General features: G+C 53.0%; 1 protein-coding gene across 1 annotated transcript; it reads right to left on the bottom strand.

Moving 5' to 3' along the window:
• Positions 1-2,896: 2,896 nt before the first annotated feature.
• Positions 2,897-20,518, bottom strand: IL12RB2 (interleukin 12 receptor subunit beta 2). The gene is made up of 16 exons (XM_063166301.1): positions 20,451-20,518; positions 17,579-17,644; positions 16,405-16,731; positions 15,917-16,031; positions 15,466-15,644; positions 15,115-15,254; positions 14,350-14,494; positions 12,550-12,629; positions 10,011-10,227; positions 9,176-9,376; positions 7,314-7,415; positions 7,082-7,237; positions 6,100-6,234; positions 5,080-5,167; positions 4,388-4,487; positions 2,897-4,161 (listed from the first exon to the last, which is right to left on the bottom strand). The coding sequence occupies exons 2-16, from the start codon at positions 17,634-17,636 to the stop codon at positions 3,754-3,756; spliced, it is 2,451 nt and encodes an 816-aa protein (XP_063022371.1). The 5' UTR covers positions 17,637-17,644; positions 20,451-20,518; the 3' UTR covers positions 2,897-3,753.
• Between the last annotated feature and the right edge of the window lie 1,802 nt (positions 20,519-22,320).

Here is a 22,320-nt window from a genome sequence, read left to right as displayed (position 1 = left end):
TTGGTTTATGATTCAATACCTGTGTATGGACCCAGCAATGGGTAACTGGTCTGAAAACCAGGTTTTTAAAATTCCTGTATCCCACCTTGCACTCCCCCTCTGGACCTTTATTTCCTCTTCCTTCCCTTCAACAGAACAAGATACTTTTTTGGCAAAAAAGAAAAAAGAGTTTTTTAATGACCTTTGCTTTTTGTTTGAGAGGATACCCTGAGATTGGGGAAATTCCTGTTATTGGAGCTGGGATACCCTGAAATAGAGGGAATTTCCTGTCCTTGGAGCTGGGATTCCATGAGACTGGGGGAATTGTTGGAGCTGGGAGTGGGGGGAAAGTGGCAGCTGTGGCTCTGGCAGCCCAGGTGATCCCAGGTGGGCTGTGGGATTGGCACCCAGGTGCAGCAGTACCTGAGGCATTCCCAGCTCTGCTCCAGGTGTTCCCAGGAGGGAGTTGGGGCTCATGGTTTTGGGCTTGAACAATGGCAGTCTGTGCATGGGACGCCAAAAATCCACCCCAGAACCTCAGCGCTTCACCTCTCCATCCAAATGCAGCTCTGGCTCAGTGCAGTGCTCAGGATCTGCTTGGGACATCACCAAGGAAAGGTTTTCCAGAGAATGACTGTAAGAAATTCCTTCTCCTCCCTCGAAATCCACCATCAGTTCCATTTCTTCCCTGTGTATCCCTTTAATACACAAAAGGAGTTGAGTGAATGGCTAATAGGGGATTTTGTGGGGGTTTTATCAGCATTTGGTAGGAGAATAGGAACAAATCTCCCATTTTATTTCATGTTTTCCTCTTTGGCCATTAGAGCATGTTGGTAGTTTTGTAGGTAGGTAGAAAACGAAAGGTAACCCCCTATTTTTGTAAAAACTGTGCAGGACAGGCAGGAAGTGTTGGAGACCTTGGGATGTGGAATAGCAGCCTGCTCAGCTGGGGTGTTAGCAGCTGCCTTTGCCTTTCCTGAGCTGTTCTCCACAGAGCTCCAGTTGGGACCCACTGTGAGTACCATGGCTCAGTTCCCTCACCTGGATCTCCAGCCCCAGGCAGGAGCAGGAGGCAGGTTTTCCACCAGAGGGTGGGAGAATCGCTTGGTTCTCCTCTCCTGACTCTGCTCTGAGTGCTGTAGGAGCAGAGCTGTTCCTTCTCCCATTGTCTGGTGGGATGTGCTGCCCTTCCAGCCCTGGGGACAGCCTGGTAACACCCAAACAGGTGGAGCAGAGCTTTCCCTGGAACACAGCCCCTCCTGGATCCAAACTGCTGTTCCAGTTGCCACCCAGGTGATTTTGCTGGCTGGATTTTCCTTTTTCCTGCTCTAGAGCATTCCCAAATGGCATCTAGAGTGATTTTCAACACAGCTTGTAACTTAAGATTGGTCCTTCTGCTGTTCTGCCAGATGTCAATTCACCTCTTTCAGTCCATTTGTGTCAAGAACTAAAACTGTGAACATTTATCTTTAATATTGGTGGGTGTTAACTGAAATAAAGGTTTATTTTCATGCTCTTTTAAAAACAATGTGCTGAAAACCACATGGAAGTGAAACCACTGAGGTTCATAGTGGCTCACCTAGGGTCCGTCCCAGGAAATCCAGTTTGCATTCCCATTCCCAGGATGGATTTTGCCTTGGAAGAGCATCTCCCAAGTAGTTTATTTATGATTAATGGACTTGCTTTTAGCAACATTTTCTGTCCTCTTGCTTGTTCCTGCTGTTGCACCAAATCTAGGGGACTGCAGCTTTTAAATTCTGATTCTTTGGAAAAGAGAGCAGAGAAAGTTGGAGGTGTGGAGCAGATTGGCTGTGGAATGAGCAAGGGCAAGGTTTGAGCAGGGGAGTTATCTCAGAGCTGGAATGCTGGGAGGGAGCAGGGGGGGTTGATTGGTCAGCTCCAAGAGTTAGCTGTGTGGGAAAGGACATGGATTCTCCTGGAATGTCAGGAATCGGTGGAAATGTGTGGTGGCAGCACTTGGAGGAGCTGAGCCCACCTGTGTACTCACAGGGGTGGCTTTGCAAAGGCAGAGCTCTGGTTTAATAAAGGCAGCACTGACAGCCAGCTGTGCCTCTTCCAGCTGTGCCAGCTTCTGCTCCCCTAGGGTCATCGCAAGGACCAGGCTCCCTGCCTTGGGCACTCTGGGCTGCTCTGCCCCAGCCAGGTTCCACTGGGCTGTCCCCAGGACAGCCAGACCTGGCATTCCTGCTGGAAAGGGTGTCCTGAGGGGGAATCACCCCCTGGGATGCTCAGGGCCACACTGGGAGACTGCCAGGCTGGAGTCACAGCTCTGGTCCTTGTCTCTTGGGGTGAGGCTGGACAGGAATCCCCACATTGTGATTGATTTGGAGATTCGTGGGGTGAGAACAAAATTAATTCCAATGTTCTCTTATCCTTAGGGTGAGGTAGAAAATCAGCGTTCAGGCAAATATGAATGGTAAAATAGTGCTTTATTTTAAAAAACCCTTTTTTTGGCATCTGATTTGCCTTTCTAGCTCAGTTTGGTTTGCAGAGCTGACTGGAGGGGCTGAGTTGTGGTGCTCAGGCAGAACCCTCTCACCGGGGTGGTTCCGAGGCAGGGTGTGGGGACCAGGCAGCAGGTTCTGCTTTTTTGGATGTCTGACCCAGTTGTGAGGGAGATGTTTTCCTTTGATGTCACCCAGCCAGGTGACACAGGTGGGAGCAGAGCTCAGAAGCCCAAAGTGCCATGGCTGAGCTGGTATTTGGCAATAGCCAAATCTGCACTTGAATGGTGGCAGCAGCAGCTCTGTCCCTGCTCGGGGATGCAGAGGATGCTCCAGGTAAGTTCATACCTGGGCTGCTCCTTCTCTAACTGCAACCTTTCAGCTTTATTTTTAATTTTTAATTGTTCTGTGTAAAGCTGGAGCTTGACCAGAGAAAACAACAGGAAGCCAAGTTCAGATTTCCAACATTTTATTTCTATACACACACCTGGTAAACAAAGTCATTAAATGTGTAACACCCTTGCAGCCTGTAATTAGAACACCAATAAATCACTGAAATTCCTCTTGACAATCCATTTGGCTGAGTACAGATGCTGCCTGGTGCTTTTAGTTCTGCTGAGGAATTTTCCTGCCCTGAGCTGAGGCAAGGAAGGGGCCCTGGCTCTGGTGCTGTGTCCCCCGTGGGTCTGGTGACATTGGGGACTCTGTGACTTGGTGCCAGGGGAGGAACAAGAGGTGCTGAGCTGTTCCATCCTTCCCTTCTGCAGTTCCTTGCTCTTCCTGGTGGAAATGATGATTTTTTAACTCTGATTCTGGAACAGGGCTTGAGGCAGCCCAGGCTGCAGGAAGGGCTCCCCAAATACCCAAAATCCAGCTCTGGCATCCCCAGTGTGCCCCTGCAGAGGAGCAGCCACGTCCTAAGGTGAGGTGTGACTGGGGAAGGGTTTTGTCACTCGGAGGTGTCACATGTGAGGGACTGGATTGCGTGTGCTGAAACACTAAAATATTTGTAAATGCTAAAATCCAGGCCGGGCTCACATCAAAACACACTGAAATACTCAGTAAAGTGCCGAGATCCAGGCTGAGCTCACATTGAAAACACCAAATACTCTGTAAAGTTCCAAGATCCAGGCTGATCTCACGTTGAAAACACCGAAATGCTTTGTAAAATGCCAAAATCCAGGCTGAGCTCGCATCAAAACACACCGAAAAGCTTTGTAAAGTGCCAAAATTCCTGCCGGGCTCACATCGAAATACTCTATGGTGCCAGAATTCCTGCCGGGCTCACACCGCCCCCTGCCTCGCTCGGTCAGGAGCTGCCGCTGAGTTTCACTCGATCCAGAGTCAGGTCCCCTGGGCAGCAGAGGGCGGCCGGCAGGAAGGCCGAGGCTGGGAACACGGACAGGGGGCTGGGCTCGGGCTCGGGGGCCGGCTCCGGGGCCAGGCTGCCGGGGTTGCAGATGTACTCGGCCACGGGCTCGGGGGGCTCCATCGCCTCCAGCAGCAGCCGCTGGTACAGCTCCGGCAGCTGCTGCTCCTCCGCCGAGCTCTCCGCTGCCCACCCGCCGTGCCCCCTGCTGCCAGCGCTGCCCACCTCCTCCTTGTCCGGGGGCTTGGGGGGCTCGGGCTGGGCCGGGGCCTCCTGCACCGGGCTCGCTTCGGGCTCCTCGAAGGCGCCGCCGGGCAGGAAGGGGCTGGAGGGAGCGCTCAGCTCCGCCTGCGGGGGGACGCGGAGTGAATCCCGGCACGCATCTCCGGGACTCGCTCCCCGCGGCCGCTCGTCCCGCTGGGAACGGGGGATCTGCACTGTAATTCCCCCAGCAGAGATTATCTGCTGCCAGAGATTGCTGGATTTGCTGCTTCGGGAGATTACGGGCTCGCCTGGCTCCAATTGCTTTTTTAATGAAGGTTGTGGGATTAGAAGGAAAACCCCTCTAATTTACCTTGGCAGCCGCTAAGCTCTTGGCCCACGTGGCGTTGGCAGGGTCGGGAATGGCTTTGCTGTGCCACTGCGGCAGCAGGAGGGACAGGAGCCACTGCAACCTGCAGGGGGATGCATGCAATTAGAAACGTGAATGGCGAGACCTGCAGCGCCCTTGTGCTCCTCGGGTGGGGAATTAACCCAGCTGTGATCGTGGATCCGCCCTCAGAGCTCTTGGCTGGGTGGGGATAATTCCCAGGGATTGCTCCCCTTCAGTTTGGTTTCAAGATCTGGTTGAAAATTCACACTATGGGCTACAGGTGTATTTTAAGCTCAGAGCTTGTTTTCATTATCATTCATGTACCTGAAACCTTAAGTTTTAGCAATCTTCGCTGTTCCATGCTCATGAAAGGGCATGACCATCCTGTAGGACAAGGGAAAATGTTTTTAAACTAAAAGAGGATCTATTTAGATTAGGTGGGAGTGAAGATTTTTAAAATGCACTGGCACAGGGTGCCCAGAGCAGCTGTGACTGCCCCTTGCAGTGCCCAAGGCCAGGCTGGAGCACCCTGGGACAGTGGGAGGGGTCCCTGCCATGGCAGGGGTGGCACTGGGTGGGATTTAATATCTCTCTCAACCCAAATCTTTGCGGGATTTAATCCCTCCTGATAACCACCCCAGTTTTATTGGGACACAGCTGATGGATCCACTCACACTCTCCTTGCTGGAGGCACAGAACAAAGGCAGGCTGAGAGGATGAAGAAGCTGCAGATGAGCCCCAGAGTCAGCCAGTCCCCAGCACCTGGAATGCAGAGCAGCCACCATTCAGCTCCAGCAAAAAGAGGGGGAAAACCCCAGATCTTTCTGTGCTCTGTGGATAAACCACCCTTCACCACAGAGGAAACAGCACAGCACTTGGGAGCTTGAAGGCAAAGAGATTCCACATCCCAAACCCAGCTGAGACTGCAAATCTTCAGCACCAAGAGATCTTCAGAACGCTTGGAGAGCTCCAGTGACTGCAGAGGAGCAGGAAAAGCATTCCCAGAGAGTGGGAAAGGGGATTCCAGGGCCAGGAGTGCTCTGGCACTGCTTGGAGAGCTCCAGTGACTGCAAGATAACAGGGAAAGCATTCCCAGAGAGTGGGAGAGGGGATCCCAGGGGCAAGGACTGCTCTGGCACCGCTTGGAGAGCTCCAGTGACTGCAGAGGAGCAGGGAAAGCATTCCCAGAGAGCAGGAAAGAGGATCCCAGGGCCAGGAGCACCCTGGCAGTGCTTGGAGAGCTCCAGTGACTGCAGGGGAACAGGAAAAGCATTCCCAGAGAGCGGGAGAGGGGATCCCAGGGGCAAGGACTGCTCTGGCACCGCTTGGAGAGCTCCAGTGACCGCAAGGGAACAGGAAAAGCATTCCCGGAGAGCAGGAAAGGGGATCCAAGGGCCAGGAGTGCTCTGGCAGTGCTTGGAGAGCTCCAGTGACCGCAAGGGAACAGGAAAAGCATTCCCAGAGAGCGGGAAAGGGGATCCAAGGGCCAGGAGCGCCCTGGCAGTGCTTGGAGAGCTCCAGTGACTGCAAGGGAACAGGAAAATCATTCCCAGAGAGCAGGAAAGGGGATCCAAGGGCCAGGAGTGCTCTGGCAGTGCTTGGAGAGCTCCAGTGACCGCAAGGGAACAGGAAAAGCATTCCCAGAGAGCGGGAAGGGGATCCAGGCCCAGGAGCGCCCAGCACCGTGTCCTTACCGTCCAGGCAGACGCTGTCGCTGTTGCCCCGGGGCCCCTCCCCGGCCGCGGTCGCCGCCGTCATCCAGAGCTCGTGGTGCTCGCCCGGCTCCAGGTGAGGGAGGTGCAGGGAGCGAGGAGCCCCGGCGGGAACGGCTGCGGGAAAACGGGGATGGAAATGGAGAGCCTGGCGCCGGATTTACTGCCTGCAGCTGGAACCGGGCTCTGAGCGAAGGCAGGAAGGGGAGGAGGAGGAGGAGGAGGAATAAGAAAAAAGAAAAGGAAGAAGAATAAGAGGAAAAAGGAGGAGGAAGAAGAAGAGGAGGAGGAGGATTAAGGAAAAAGAAAAGGAAGACGAGTAGGAGAAAAAAAAGAGGAAGCCGAATTTGGGGGAGGAATAGGAAGAAGAAGAGGAGGAGGAATGAGGAAAAAGAAAAGGAAGAAGAATAAGAGGGAAAAAGAGAAGGAAGAAGAGGAGGAGGAAGAGGTTTAAGGAAAAAGAAAAGGAAGATGCATAAGAGCAAAAAAAGGAGGAGGTGGAAGATGAATAAGAGGAGGAATAGAAAGAAGAAAAGGAAGAAGAATAAAAGGGGAAAGGAGGAGGAAGAAGAAGAGGAGGCAGAAGAGGATTAAGGAAAAAGAAATGGAAGATGAGTAAGAGAAAAAAAGAAGAGGAATAAGAGGAAGAATAGGAAGAAGAAGAGGAGGAGGAATTAGGAAAAAGAAAAGGAAGAAGAAGAGGAAGAGAAGTAAGAGGGGGAATAGGAATAAGAAGAGGAAGAAAGAAGAATAAGAAGTGGAATAAGAGGAGGAGGAAGAAAAATAAAAGGAGAAGAGAAGATGAGGAAGGTAAGGAAGAAAAAGATAAAGAGGAATAAGAAGAGGGGGAAGAAGAATAGGAGGAGCAGGGAGAAGTGATAGTTTCGGGCTGGAAGTGATCCCACAGGAGACCCTCAGCAATGACAGGGGAGCAGGGGAAGCATTTCCAGCCCTGGGCACCCACCGTGGACCTCGGGCTGGCCCTGCCCATCCTTCCTGTGCAGGTAGATGTGGTACCCAGTGATGCAGCCCCTCTGCTGGGGCGCTGGGATCTCCTCCCAGGAAACCAGGGCTCCGCTGGCCCAGGGGGTGGTGAACATCTGGGGCCCAGCTGAGGGGGCTGCAAGGCACAGGAGTGGTGTTAGAGCTGAGCTCAAACGCCTTACAATCACCCGGACAGCATTCCTGGGGTTTACCTTGAGCTGTGGAGTTTCCCCTGACTGAGGCTGCCTGCCCAGCTCTGTCCTGATAAAGTGCAGACACGTGGATCTGATAGCAGACGTTATCTCTGATGTGCTCTGGGGGGAGAAACCACAGCTGCAGAGCTGCTTCTTCAGGGATTTGGGGGAGAAATCACAGCTGCAGATCTGCTTCTTCAAGGATTTGGGGAAGAAATCACATCTGCAGAGCTGCTTCTTCGAGGATTTGGGGGAGAAATCACAGCTGCAGATCTGTTTCTTCAAGGATTTGGGGGAGAAACCACAGCTGCAGAGCTGCTTCTTCAAGGATTTGGGGGAGAAACCACAGCTGCAGAGCTGCTTCTTCAGGGATTTGGGGGAGAAATCACAGCTGCAGAGCTGCTTCTTCAGGGATTTGGGGGAGAAATCACAGCTGCAGAGCTGCTTCTTCAGGGATTTGGGGGAGAAATCACAGCTGCAGATCTGCTTCTTCAAGGATTTGGGGAAGAAATCACAGCTGCAGAGCTGCTTCTTCAGGGATTTGGGGGAGAAATCACAGCTGCTTCTTCAAGGATTTGCAATCAGGGCAGAAATATTGCAGCGGCTGCTTAAATCTTAGATAAATCTTGTGATTATTGATGGATCATTCATAAAGAAGGGAAAGAAATTATCTCTGATCTCCTGAGTCTGGCAGAGCCTTACTGGGCTTTAAATTGGAAATTAATGGTTTCCCACTGCCAGAGGAAAGGGATGGGTGGGATATTGGGAAGGAATTGTTCCCTGGCAGGGTGGGCAGGCCTTGGCACAGGGTGCCCAGAGAAGCTGTGGCTGCCCCTGGATCCCTGGAAGTGATTTTAGTAAAAATGATAGAAATATATAGAAAATATATAGAATATATATAAGTATATAGAATATAGTTTATATAGATTATATAGAAATATATTTTTATATATAGAAATATATAGAAATGCATAGAAATATATAGAAATATGGACTTTCGAACAGATTTGGCTTGGGAAGGACTTCAATGCCTATCCAGAGCCACCCCTGCCATGGCAACACTTCCCACCATCCCAGGCTGCTCCAGGCCCCATCCAGCCTGGCTGAGGAGCCCAAATTCCCACCTGACTTGTTGCCAAGGATATTTTCCAACCAAGCTGGTGCCGTGCCAGCCCGGGGTGGCATTACCTGCTGTCACAGGTGACATTACCTGCTGTCACAGGTGACATTACTGCTCTCACAGGTGACATTACTGCTCTCACAGTGGACATTACTGCTGTCACAGGTGACATTACCTGCTGTCACAGGTGACATTACCTGCTGTCACAGGTGACATTACCTGCTCTCACAGGTGACATTACTGCTGTCACAGGTGACATTACCTGCTGCCACAGGTGACATTACTGCTCTCACAGGTGACATTACCTGCTGTCACAGGTGACATTACCTGCTATCACAGTGGACATTACTGCTATCACAGGTGACATTACCTGCTCTCACAGTGGACATTACTGCTATCACAGTGGACATTACTGCTATCACAGGTGACATTACCTGCTCTCACAGTGGACATTACTGCTGCCACAGGTGACATTACTGCTCTCACAGGTGACATTACCTGCTGTCACAGGTGACATTACCTGCTCTCACAGTGGACATTACTGCTGTCACAGGTGACATTACCTGCTCTCACAGGTGACATTACCTGCTATCACAGGTGACATTACCTGCTGTCACAGGTGACATTACCTGCTGTCACAGGTGACATTACTGCTATCACAGGTGACATTACCTGCTGTCACAGGTGACATTACCTGCTCTCACAGGTGACATTACCTGCTATCACAGGTGACATTACCTGCTGTCACAGGTGACATTACCTGCTATCACAGTGGAGAGGTGGGACGGGGGCAGCTTCACCCAGCTGTGGTGGGGCTGCAGCTGTGGCTCCCTCCAGGGCTCTGCCCACTCCACCAGGTACCCCCCGAGGGGCAGGGCGGCTGCGGCGGGGGGGCTCCAGCTCACCAGGATGCTGCTGTTCCCCAGGCCCTCGGCGCTGACCCGCTGGGGAGGGGGCAGATCTGGCAGGGGAGAACAAACCCAGCAGCTGGGGCTGCTCGCCCGCAGGAACCGCAGGGACAGGCGGATCTGCACATCCCTGAGGGTCGCTGAGGTGAGCACAAGGTGGAGGCACCGCAACCCCGGCAGGGGTGTGGCATGGCAGGGGTGTGGCATGGCAGGGGTGTGGCATGGCAGGGGTGTGGCACAGTGGGGGTGTGGCAGAGTGGGGGTGTGGCATGGGGGCGTGGCCCGGCGGGGGTATGGCACAGGGGGGTGTGGCATGGGGGGTGTGGCCCGGCAGGGGTGTGGCACAGGGGGGTGTGTGGCCTGGCAGGGGTGTGGCACAGTGGGGGTGTGGCACAGTGGGGGTGTGGCACAGCGGGGTGTGGCCCGGCAGGGTGTGGCACAGCAGGGTGTGGCCCGGCAGGGGTGTGGCCCAGCAGGGGTGTGGCACGGCAGGGGTGTGGCACAGCGGGGTGTGGCGTGGGGGGTGTGGCCTGGCAGGGGTGTGGCACGGCAGGGGTGTGGCACAGTGGGGGTGTGGCACAGCGGGGTGTGGCCCGGCAGGGGTGTGGCCCAGCAAGGGTGTGGCACAGAGGAGGTGCGGCCCAGCAGAGCAGCTCTCCCAGCCATCCCCAGGCACAGGAGCCTTACCTGGGCTGCCCAGGTGCGTCAGGACGGTGGCAGGGGCGGAGCTGCCCCGCGGGCTCTGCGCTGTCACCGTCACCCTGTGCCCCGCCCTGGGGGTCACCCTGGAGAAGCTGGTCTGCGTGGTGCGGTGGGACTGCGCCCGGAGCTCCCCCTGCCCCAGCGCTTCCAAGGTCACGTTGTAGCACAGGATCCTCCCTCCTGCCTCCCACCTGCTCAGAGCCTGCGGGGACAGAGCCTCTGTCACCGGCTGTGAACGAGGGGCTGCCCCCTGGGCGTGCTGGGCATGGGGCACGGAGGGACAGGACGCAGGGAACGGCTTTACAGGGACACAGGGCAGGGAGGGGTGGGGTGTTGGGAACTGGGAATTGTTCCTGGCAGGGTCCTCACAGAAATTTTGGCTGCCCCTGGATCCCTGGCAGTGCCCAAGGCCAGGTTGGAGCAGCCTGGGACAGTGGAAGGTGTCCCTGCCATGGCAGGGGTGGCACTGGGTGGGATTTAAGGTCCATCCCAACCCAAACCATTCCAGGATTTATTTTTCCCACCCAATTCCAGTTTTGCTGTGATAGCACTGGGGACACTGAAACCCTTCCTGCCCTGAGGACACTGAAACATTTCCTGCCATGAGGCTGAATTCACACTTTTTCTTTTTTTTTCACTGAAAGCCACGCTTTTTCACAAGGAAGGCAAAAAAAGATGATCGGCTGCTCAGCTGGATTTGTCAAAATGAGCAGGTTTTGCTTGGGAGGAAAACCCTGGATTTTACTTAAACCACCATAAATCACCATAAAGAATTATTTAAATTGAGCCACTCAGAACACACACCTCTGACAGTCTGTGGAACACCACACCCTGGTTTTACTCCCCTCTGGGCGCCTTCAGTTGTACTCTCAGTTTTAGTTTCCTGATGTTTCTGCGACATTAATTCATTTATTTACCTGATGTTTGTCATAACGAAACAAAGCACAAGCCAAAATGTTTGCAAAGCTTTGGGAGCAGCTCAGGACTGAGGCAGCACTGCAAACCTGCTGAAGTTGAATTTTCAACCCTTCTCCTGGGTGTTTGTGTGAGAGCAAGGGCACACCCTGGGTAGGAAGTGGTGCTGAGTGTCAGCCTGGCCTGGGAGCTGCAGTGAAACCTCTAAAGGCAGTTTATTACCCTGTTTTATGAATGATGCTGCAGGAAGTTACCCCTGATAAAGAAAGTGCTGCAAGATAAAGGTCTGCAAGCTGAAGCCACAAAGTCTGGGGTCACAGAATTACATGAGAATTTCTGCTTTCACTTGCAGCGTGGTGTTGGGGGGGAACACAGTGAATTTTTTTACCCAGCTCTGGCGGGTTTTAAACCAAATTCTGTGTGGAATGCTCCTTGTGGGGTTCCAGCCCCCAGCTCTGCCCAGCAGACCCCAAAAATGCTGTCAGGTGGGGAATCTGGAGAGGGGCTTGGGATAAAGGGAGGGAGGGACAGGACATGGGGAATGGCTCCCACTGCCAGAGGGATGGATGGGAGATTGAGAATTGGGAATTGTTCCTGGGAGGGTGGGGAGGGGTTGGATGGAATTCCCAGATTTGCTGTGGCTGCCCCTGGATCCCTGGAATGCCCAAGGCCAGGCTGGATGGGTTTGGAGCAGCCTGGGACAGTGGGAGGTGTCCCTGCCATGGGACAGGATGACATTCAGGATCCCTCCCAGTCCAAATAATTCTGGCATTCCATGATATTGCGGGCAGGAAAATGCTGATGAGTAAGAGGAGGAATGGGGAGGGCACCCTTGGTCTGTGTCCCTGTCCCTGGGAACTGGTGAGACCTTTGTGCTCCTTCCCTGCCATCCTAGAAATCACCATCTCTCCTCTCACCTGGCTCTGGTTTCGTTTCCCCTCTCACCTGTCTGGGTTCTGCTGCCCCTGCTGGGCTATCCTGGGTTACAAGGTGTGCTTGGGGCTGTGTGTTCTGTCCCCATCTGTCAGAGCTGGGGCAGTTATCTCTGTTCATTGGGGCAGCTTTCTTTCTCTCTTCCACAGCCAATCCCCCCTCCAGGAGATCTCTGCTGTCCATGGGCCATTAATTATTAATTATCTTCTGTCCACGGCCAGTGAGTGTCCCTGCATGGCTGATCCAATCCCATCATCCCATGGGGAGATGCTCCGCCCAGGGGAGGGGCCAAGCATTCCTACCTGGGTACAATCTGGGGTTTGAAACATTCCTACCTGGATACAATCTGAGATTTCAAGCATTCCTACCTGGGTACAATCTGAGGTTTGGGGCACCCCAGCAGCCTTTGCCCCCTGCATTCCCAGAGGAGCAGCTTTCTCCTGCTCTCACCCTGGCAGGTTTGTTTTGTATTGCTGCATTTTCATTTTATTTTTATTATTTCTCTAATAAGGACCTGTTATTCCTGCTCCCGCATCTTTGCCTGAGAGCCCCATTAATTTCAAAATTATACCAGTTAGGAGGGAGGGGGTTTACATTCTCCATTTAAGGAGGCTCCTGCCCTCCTGAGCAGGCACCTGTCTGTTCCAGCCAGGCCGTGGGGTCTCACTGCACTCACCTTCCAGAAAAAGGAGAGGTTCTGGAGCCCTGAGCCCAGCTCCTGCTGCCGGTACCACACATCCAGGGTCCCTGTTGGCACTGGAGACAGGGAAGAGCAGAGCAGAGGCAGTGGTTGGGGCTTGGAGCCGACAAACAAGGAGGTAAAACCCCTGAGAAAATTCAAATTTAATCCTTTAAATGGCCCTGAAGTGCTGCAGGGTGTGATAACCCAGGTTTGGTGCTGTTTGGCTGCTTTGAGGGTGGGCTCAGGAGGAGAACAGGAACCCAGGGAGAGGAGTTTGGATGTCCTGACCTCAGTAATCTGGATGGCTCCCAGGGGAAGCCACACACCAAAGCACAGCATTTGCTCCTGTCTTTGCATAAATTTGAGGCTCCTGAAGATCCTTGGGCTTGGCTCCATCCATCCCAGAGCAACAGGCAGCCTCGGATGAGGGCGTGTGGGGCATGTGTGGGATTTTCCTGTCCAGTAAATGCCTTTAACAGCTTCTCTGAGGCAGCTTAAACCCCTGTTCCTCCCACAGTTCTGACTGGAAACTCTTGATATTTTGAAGAAACCTCCCAAAATGGCATCAAAGGCAAGAGCTGGCTCCCAAAATCCAGCATCAGAGATGAATGGGGAAGGAAAGCTGAGGGGACAGGGGATGGCAGAGCTTTGCTCCTCGAGCAGCACCAGCTCATCAATTCAAGCATGATCATTGATAGCTGGAGCAGGGGCAGCTGAGGAGCACCCAGGGCTGTGGCACAAACCCCTCCAGGTCAGGTCAGCACGGGGGGAGCAGCTTGTCCTGGGGTGACTGCAGAGAGAGACTGGAACAGAAACAAGAAGCAGCAGCAGAAATAAAACCAGAGCACTGGCTGCGAGCTCGGAGCAGAAAAATCCCAATATGGGATTGCATCTGCTGCCCTCCAGCCTGCCTTTGAAAGCCTGCGAGCCACACGAACGAGGGATTTGGCAGCTCACACAAAAAGGAGCAGGAGCAGGAATTTCTCCTTGGAAAGGGTTGATTTTGGGTGATAACTTGTGGAGAAGCTCAGGGCAGTGAGGAGGCGCCCAGAGCTGCTCATGTGCAGCCTCCCCTCGCTCTGAGGGCACAAGGATCAGCTGAAAAGCCCCGGGGCAGGGTGGGGGTGCCAGCCATAAACTCGGGGTGCAACCCAAACGGGGAGAAGGCTGTTGAGAGGAAGGTGGGGGAGGCAGGGAAAAGTTCACACCTCCCGAATCAATCAATGTCTCTTACAGAAATCGCTGCTGTCACGGGGGAAAGGGGAACTGGGTGACTCAGAACAGCACCAGCCCCACGGGCTGGCAGTAATTCACAAAAAGGAGCAGCCAAAGCCAAACGGGAGAGCAGAGAATCACAGAATTACTGGGGTAATCATCTCATTGCCACCCCCAAATCCTTCAGCTGTTCTCAGGGAGCTCCGGTTTGGAGCAGCTTCACTCTTTGCTCATTAAAAACGCAGTTTTCTTACAGAAACTTCTCCCTGTTGGGTTGGGGTCTGGATCTGGAGCTTGCCCAGAGCAGCCCAGCAGCAATTTGGGCTCCTGAGCTGGAGTTTGCTGTGGGTGCAGAGCCCAGAGCTGGCTCAGGGCAGGGCAGTTCTTTACCAATTTCCCAGTTTAATACCAGTTAACCATGACCTGCTGCTGGGGTGCTGCCCAGGGCAGGGCAGATCTTTACCAATTTCCCAGTTTAACACAAATTCACCTTTACCTGCTGCTGGGGTGCTGCCCAGGGCAGGGCAGGGCAGGGCAGTTCTGTACCAATTTCCCAGTTTAATACCCATTATTCTTTACCTGCTGCCGGGGTGCTGCCCTGGCTGCTGCTCCAGTCGCTCCACAGCCCCTGGCCCGGCAGCATCCTGCAGCTCACCTGGAACTCGTGGGCTGTGTCGGGCTCCAGCCCCTGCAGGTGGAATCCCTCCCTGCTGAGGCTCTCCACCTTCAGGGGGCATGGAGAAACTGGTATTAGACTCCCGAGGAAATGAGGGCTGCAGGCAGTGAGAGGCTGAGTTGCAAATTCAGACAAGGATTTAAAAACAGCAGCCTCAGAAACTCAAAGAATGATGCAAGGGATCATCAGACCTGCAGGGCTTCATCTGAAAAATCCCTCCTAGCAAAATCTCTGTCTGGGTGATGTGCTCAGCGCCCAGCAAAGTGTTCTTTTAGCCACTTACAGTAAAATCTTCATGGAATCATGGAATCGTTTGGGTTGGGAGGGAGCTTAAATCCCACCCAGTGCCACCCCTGCCGTGGCAGGGACACCTCCCACTGTCCCAGCCTGGCCTTGGGCACTGCCAGGGATCCAGGGGCAGCCACAGCAAATCTGGGAATTCTATTCCAATCAGGAATTCCTTCCCAATATCCCATCTCAATCTCCCTTCTTTCCTTCCCAATATCCCATCTCAATCTCCCTTCTTTCACTTCCAGCCATTCCCTGTGTGCTGTCCCTCCATCCCTGTCCCCAGCCCCTCTGCAGCTCTCCTGGAGCCCCTTCAGGCCCTGCCAGGAGCTCTCTCCTGCCCAGCAGCTGCAGAATTCCCCGAATGCCATCGGGATTACCGTGCTCCAGCCGTGCCTGCCGAGGGGACGGTGCCTCAGCCGGCAGTGCTGGGCCTGTGCCTCGTGGTGCCACACGATGGTGCAGCTGGTGCCCGAGGAATCATCAAATTCCACCGAAAACTCGGGAGGGAGCGGCTTCACTGGCACCCAAACAGAGAAACAAACAGAGAAACAAACAGGGCTCAGAGAGGCAGCACAGCCCAGAACTGGGGGTTAGGTGGAAAATAGGATTGTTGCTTTAGGCTGGATGGGTGTTTTTTCCAAGAGGTTTAATGTTTAATGTTTTTGCCAAGAGGTCCTGACTATTTCCAGGTCTCCCCAGGGTCTGGAGCTGTCTGAGGGGTGCCTTACCTATGTCTATCAGCGTGAAGTTGAGCGGCTGGGAAGAGGCATTTCCTAATGGATTGGAGGCAGAAACCACCACGGTGTAATTGGAGCCAAAATCCAGCTCGCTCAGAGCCCCAGAGCCAAACAACACCTGGCTGGGAGCTTCTTCTGGAAAGGAAAAGGTGCTGGTGCCGTTGGAGAGCCTGCAGCAGGAGCAGAGGATTGGTTGGATTTCTGTGGAGCAGGAAAGGTGAGCCCTGGGATTCACCCCAGGACATGGGGACAGGGTCAGCCCTGGGGTGTGGGGTGTCCTGGGATCAGGGATTCACCCCAGGACATGGGGACAGGGCTCCCTTTCCAAAGGGATGGGTTGGCACAGCCCCTTCACTGAACCCCGAGGGGGCTGCAGGGCGTGCTGAGGAAGCTGCTGCAGGGGATAATTAGGCATTAATTGTATTGGCACCCCAGCACTCACTCTATGCCATAGGCAGTGGGGAGGTAGGTGAGCCTGCCCTTGTGCCAGGTGCAGGTGGGACGTCCCTGTGTCCCCTTCTGGATACAGGACACGTTCCTGGGCTCGTCTGGAGGGTCTGAAACAGAAATTCCTGTCAGTCCTGACATCCATGACCTTTCAGGGTCCTTCAGGCCAACACCTCCAGCCAGAGCAGGCGGCCCAGAGCTCCCGTGGCTCTTCCCCAAAGATGTGGGTAGGGGACATTGAGGGGATGCAGGGCAGGGAGGGTGTTCTTTGCTCTGGGCAGGGGCATTTGTTGAACCTCTCTCCCCTCAGGAACACCAGAGCTGCCCAATTCCAGCCAGGAATATTCCCATGGGACTGACTCCCAGCAGCAGCCCTGGACAAAGCCACCCCCTGGCAGTGCCTCTCAGGCTTCCTCTGCCACAGGGGAGCTGTGAGAAGCAATGGAGAGCTTTGGGCAGCGACTCAGAAGGGATTTTCCTTACTGCCACAGTGGATGTCGATGCCACAGACGAGTGCTGTCCTGCCCCCACCGATGCACTTGCAGGTGAAGTGGTGCCTGCCCTGGGCAGTGACCAGGAGGGTTTTGCTCACCGAGCCCCCCTGGGCCCGGGTTTGCTCGGAGCTGTTGAGGAAAATCGCTGCCCAGCACCAGCCCCGTGCCCGCGGGGCTGCCAGCTGGCACGACAGGGTGACGTTGGTGCCCGCGGGGATGGCGCAGCAGGGGCTGGCAGTCATGGTGCCCTTGGCACACACCTCCGCGGCACCACGGGCGGCTCTGCCGGCACTCACTGCCCCCCTCCTGCAGGGCCCTGCAAGGGAAAGGCAGAAACAGAATCCTCAGCAGAGCCCTCGCTGCCTCAGGACGGGCTGCGCTCCCTCCCCGGGTGTTCGCTGGGGAAATTGCACAGGAACTGCTGGCACCTGCGTGGGACCAGCAGCCACGGACGCTCCCAGTCCCCAAAAACCCAGATAAACCCAGGTAAGAACTGCCAGAACCCTCCTTTTGTTGGGATTGGAAAAGTGCCTGGGTCAGCAGAGGTGCAGGAAGGACCTGGAGCCAGGCTGGGACACCTGGGGGTGCTCACCTGGAGAGGAGAAGGATCCAGGGAGAGCCCAGAGCCCCTGGCAGGGCCTGAAGGGGCTCCAGGAGAGCTGCAGAGGGGCTGGGGACAGGGATGGAGGGACAGCACACAGGGAATGGCTGGAAGCTGGAAGTGGGTACATTGAGATGGGATAGTGGGAAGGAATTCCTGGCTGGGCTGGAATTCCCAGATTTGCTGTGGCTGCCCCTGGGTCCCTGGCAGTGCCCAAGGCCAGGCTGGACACTGGGACACCCTGGGACAGTGGGAGATGTCCCTGCCATGGCAGGGGTGGTACTGAGTGGGATTTAAGGTCTTTCCAACCCAAACCCAAATTCTGGGATTCTGTGAACCCATTTTTTCCTGTTTATGAGCTCTGCCTGTCCCGGTGCCTTTTCTCACAAACCCAACAGCTCTACCTGGAACTGAAAACCAAACAAACTCCCTGCATCACTGATGAACCCAGAAAGGAAAATGTTCACTGGCATTTGGGGTAGAAGCTGGAAAAACCCCACCCTAATTAGGCTGAGTGCTTAATCTCAGAGTTAATTGCTGTGTAGGAAGAAGCCTCTCTTACCTGCTGTGAGGTGCAGCACCAGCCACAGTGCTGAGGGCACGATCCGTGGAAATGGCATTTTGGTGCCTGGAGAGAGAGGAATTCCTGTTGCCAGCTCCAAAAAAAGTGGAGATATCATGTACACATCTCGGTGGTTTTCTAATTTTCCTGCTTTACCCCTTTCTACTTTATTGTAAAGTAGAAAGTCATAAAGTAGAAAAAAGATTTGTTCAGAAAATCCCAAACGCTCATTTTGTGAGACCTTTCTAATGAACATTCTCTCTGGTTTTGCTTGAACCCAGGGGCTGTGTTGTTGTTCAGCAGTGCCTCAGCCCAGCCAGGAGCTCCTCGTGTGGTGCCTTCTGTAGGTGATTCGCAAGTGCCAGGATGAGCAATCTCAGCAGCTTCTTCAGGGAAATGCTCTGCCTTCCACTAAGCCTGGGGGCTGTGTCAACAGCCTGCAGACAGCTGCTGCTCGCAGCAAAGGGCCCAAAATATCTGAGAAAACGGGCAAAATCCAGCCTGAAATCCAGCCTGAAATCCTCAAAATCCAGCCTGAAATCCAGCCTAAAAATCCAGCCTCAAGATACAGCTTAAAATCCAGCCTTAAAATCCAGCCTCAATATCCAGCCTCAATATCCAGCCTCAAAATCCAGCCTCAAAAACCAGCCTAAAATCCAGCCTCAAAATCCAGCCTCAAAAACAGCCTCAAAATCCAGCCTAAAATCCAGCCTCAAAAACCAGCCCTGCTTCAAAGCCTTTGGTCAGAGGATGTGAGCTGTGATGGGAGTAAAGGATGAGAAACTGCTGAGGAGCAACTCCAGCTCAGAGCTGAGAAAAAGGGAAATTAAAGGGAAATTCGGGGGGAATAAATAGGGGGAAATTAATGGGGAATTAAAGGGAATTAATAGGGGGAAATTAATGGGGGATTAATAGGGGGAAATAATAGGGGGAAATTCAGGGGAAGCAATAGGGGGAAATTAATGGGAAATTAAAGGGAATCAATAGGGGGAAATTGATGGGAAATTCAGGGGAATTAATAGGGGAAAATTAATAGGGGGAAATCAATGGGAAATTAATAGGGGGAAATTAATGGAAAAGTCAGGGGAATCAATAGGGGGGAATTAATGGGAAGTTCAAGGGAATCAATAGGGGGAAATTAATGGGAACCCCTCCCAGGTGACAGAACAGGGAGGGAAATCAGCCTTGCTGGTTGGAGGGGACTGAAACACCCTCGGGGGGTGTCTGTGGGTACCAGCCTGGTCTGTTCATGCTCTTACCCCAAAATCTCCTCTGAGAGCCCCAGGCCACCCTCTCTGGCCCCCGTGGATGCGCCCCAGGGACTCTGGCTGTCCCTGCAGCTCCGAAGTGAAAGCAGCTGAGAAGCAGCACAGCTCCGAGCCCAGAGCTGGCCTTCAACCCCGCTTGTCGCTAAAAAAACCTCTGCTGTGCTTTCCAAGAACCGGCAGGAACAGCAGGCTGGGCGGCAGAGGAAAGAGGAACATCTCAGTCATTTCAGGCACAATAACCCCAAATTTGTGCCCCGAATCTCACCCATCCCCAGTTCCTGGCGCTGGATGAGTTTCTGGGGAAGCTCTGTGAGCACAGTGGCACCCCGGGTCACCCCAGACCTCGGGACTGTCCCACCCGGGGCTGTTCCCCAAAGCTGGAGGAGTGAGGGATGTGATCAGAGCCCAGGGTCACCCCAAACCTGGGGACTGTCCCACCCGGGGCTGTTCCCCAAAGCTGGAGGAGTGAGGGATGGAATCAGAGCCCAGAGCTGCTCAGGATGGGCCTTGCTCTCCTGGGGCTGCTCCATCCCAGCCTGCAGGGAATATCTGGGATAGTGAGAATTCCTGGGCAGCAGCATCGCCGGAAAACACGGATCCCGAGGCAGGAAAATCCCGGGACAGAAGCACCCCAGGGCAAAGAAAATCCTGGGCAAAGAAAATCCCAGGTAAGGAGCATCCCAGGACAAGGAAAATCCCAGGTAAGAAAAATCCCAGGTAAGGAACATCCCAGGGCAAAGAAAACCCTGAGGCAGCAGCATCCCAGGACAAGAGCACCTCACAGCAGAGAAAATCCCGAGTTAGAAGCACCCCAGGGCAAGAGAATCACAAAACATTGAACATCCCAGGACAGCAGCATCCCAGGGCAGGAGCATCCCAAAGCAATGAAAATCCCGGGGCAGGAGAATCCCAAAGCAGCGAAAGTCCCAGAGCAGCAGCATTCCGCGTGGTGCCGCCTTTCCCCGGTTCCCCCACCGGGGTTCCTCACCCCGAGCCCCGCGGCCGCTCCGAGCTCCGCCTGTGCCCCGGGGGATGCTCGGGACGGGAAAGGAAAGGAAAAGAAAACAAAGGGGGAAAGGGAAGGGGAGGGAGAAGTGAGGAAGAGGAAGAGGAGATAAAAAAATAGAAATTTTGCTCAGAGCGAGGGGCTCGTCCAGAGGCACATCCACTCTCATTTTAGCTTCTCTGTCAGATGATTTTTGCTTTCTCTCATTTTTTCAGCATTCCCACAACCCACCGCCACATTTAACAGAGCTTTAAATTAATGAATATCTTGCTATTGTTGTTCTTTTTTTTTTTTTTTTCAGGCCATCAATGACATAAACTCAGCTTTTCTGCCTGACTGTGATCAGCTTTCCTTACCATGGACACCCCAGCACGGGTATGTCAGGGCAGCCCCAGAAACGAGGGCACACAGCATGTGCAGTCCCCAGGAACCCCAAATTCTCCCTTTGAGCCTCCAGCTGCTTTTCCTCCCTCCCCCAAACCCCAGGAGCACCATTTGGGCTCCTTTCCCGATCTGCCAACATTAATTTGCTGTGGTGGGGGGACCAGAAGGGGGTTAATACCCCACAAAATCCCCAATATCCAAAGCTCCATTTTACCTCTGGTTTCCCCTCTGTCCTCATCGGTTCCCGTGGCGGTTCCCGTGGCGGTTCCCGTGTTCCAGAGCGGTTCCAGAGCGGTTCCCGTGTGTGTTCCAGAGCGGTTCCCGCGGCTCGGGGGGCTCGCTGGGGCTCGGCCCGGGCCCCGCCGCCGGTCCATGCGCTCCGGGGCTGTCCGTGCCCCGAGCTCCGCCCGGAGCGGGGCCGGGCCGGTTCCCCCTCCCCGGGGCTGATAACAGCGTTCGCGGGGGAAGGTGTGATGGACGGCTCAGGTGATCGGCTTTGCCTTCTAGTGACAGGCGGGAGGAAATCACCAGTCCACCACTTGTTTCCTTTTTGCTTCTATTTTTTTTTCTTGTTTCCTTTTTCTTCTCTTTAAAAAAAAAAGTTTTGGTTTTTCTTTGTAAATTTTCTTGCCTTTATATAGATGTTTTCCAGTTTTCTCTTTTTCTTTTCCCCCTTTCTCTTCTTTCGTATTTTTTCTTTGCCTTTGTCTTGTTTCATTTTTCTTCTTTCTTTTTCTATTACGTTTTCTTTCTTCTTCTTTTTCTCCTTTTTCTTTGTCCTTTTTTTTTTCCTTTTTTACCCGTTTTCCTTTCCCCCCCTTTCCTTTTTCCTTTTTCCTTTCCCCGTTTTAATATTTTTAAATATTTAAAATATATTTAATATTTTTATAATTTTTAATATTTTTATCTTCTTTATCTTTTTTCTTTTTATCTTATCTTTTTATCATCTTTTTTCTTACTCTCTTTTTCATCTTTTTCCCTTTCTTTTGCATATCTTTTTATCTTTTTTATAATCTTTTTTATCTTTTTTATCTTTTTATCTTTTTTCTTTCTTTTTATGTTTTTTATCCTTTTAATATTTTTTATCTTTTTATCTTTTTTATCTATCCTTTTTTCTTTCTTTTCATCTTTTATTATCCTTTTTATATTTTTCATCTTTTTTATCTTTTTCTTTTCTTTATCATTTTTTCCCTTTCTTTTTATATTTTTTATCTTTTTATCTTTTTATCTTTTACCTTTTTATCTTTTATCTTTTTATCTTTTTTCTTTTTATGTTTTTTATCTTTTTTATCTATCTTTTTTATCTTTTCATCTTTTTATCTATCTTTTTTATATTTTTATATTTTTTATTTATCTATATATTTTTAATCTTTTTTTTCTATTTTTTTTTTTATCTTTTCCCCTTTCTTTTTCCTCCATTTTCCTTTCCTGCTTTCCCCCTCCCACACTTTTAAGCCCCAAACTCTGCTGCTCCCTACGATTCCTCCTCCATTGCCTCCTGCCCACCACAGAACCCAGAAAAACCAGGGAGGCGCCGGTGCCAGGGACAGAGCCTGGGGAGGAGAGGCAGAGCCGGCGGTGCCAGCCCCGGTGCCAGGGCAGGTGCCAGGGCAGGTCCGGAGTCCCCGCTGTGACTCTGCTGTCCCCAGCAGGATGGAATGAGTCACCCAGCCTGGAAAATCCCATTGTTCACGTTCCAGCCCGGCCAGGGGGGCCCAGGGAGGGTTTGGGTCCAGCAGTGCCCAGGGGGATTGGATGGTGAACAAAACACATCCACAGCTGCATCCCAGCCCTGCTCCCTCATCCCAGCCCTGCTCTTTCATCCATCTATCCCTGCTCCTCCATCTATCCATCCCTGCTCCTCCATCCCATCCCATCCCAGCTCCTCCATCCATCCCATCCCAGCTCCTCCATCCCATCCCATCCCAGCTCCTCCATCCATCCCATCCCTGCTCCTCCATCCCATCCCTGCTCCTCCATCCCATCCCATCCCAGCTCCTCCATCCCATCCCTGCTCCTCCACCCATCCCATCCCTGCTCCTCCACCCATCCCATCCCTGCTCCTCCATCCATCCCATCCCTGC

Source organism: Melospiza melodia, chromosome 11 (assembly GCF_035770615.1).
Source record: "Melospiza melodia melodia isolate bMelMel2 chromosome 11, bMelMel2.pri, whole genome shotgun sequence".
In the NCBI taxonomy this organism is placed as follows: Eukaryota; Metazoa; Chordata; class Aves; order Passeriformes; family Passerellidae; genus Melospiza; species Melospiza melodia.
Note: the sequence above shows the minus strand (reverse complement) of the source record. Positions and strands in the feature narration are given on the sequence as shown.

What these genes read in the sequence shown, in the direction of transcription:
- IL12RB2 (XM_063166301.1), bottom strand. Translation starts at nt 17,636, where the DNA reads ATGCCATTTCCACGGATCGTGCCCTCAGCACTGTGGCTGGTGCTGCAC. An exon ending in GCAGGCACGGCTGGAGCACG is followed by an intron (nt 14,495 to 15,114) that starts GTAATCCCGATG and finishes TGCCCCCTGAAG; the next exon opens with GTGGAGAGCCTCAGCAGGGA. An exon ending in GACGCACCTGGGCAGCCCAG is followed by an intron (nt 9,377 to 10,010) that starts GTAAGGCTCCTG and finishes CTCCCCTGCCAG; the next exon opens with ATCTGCCCCCTCCCCAGCGG.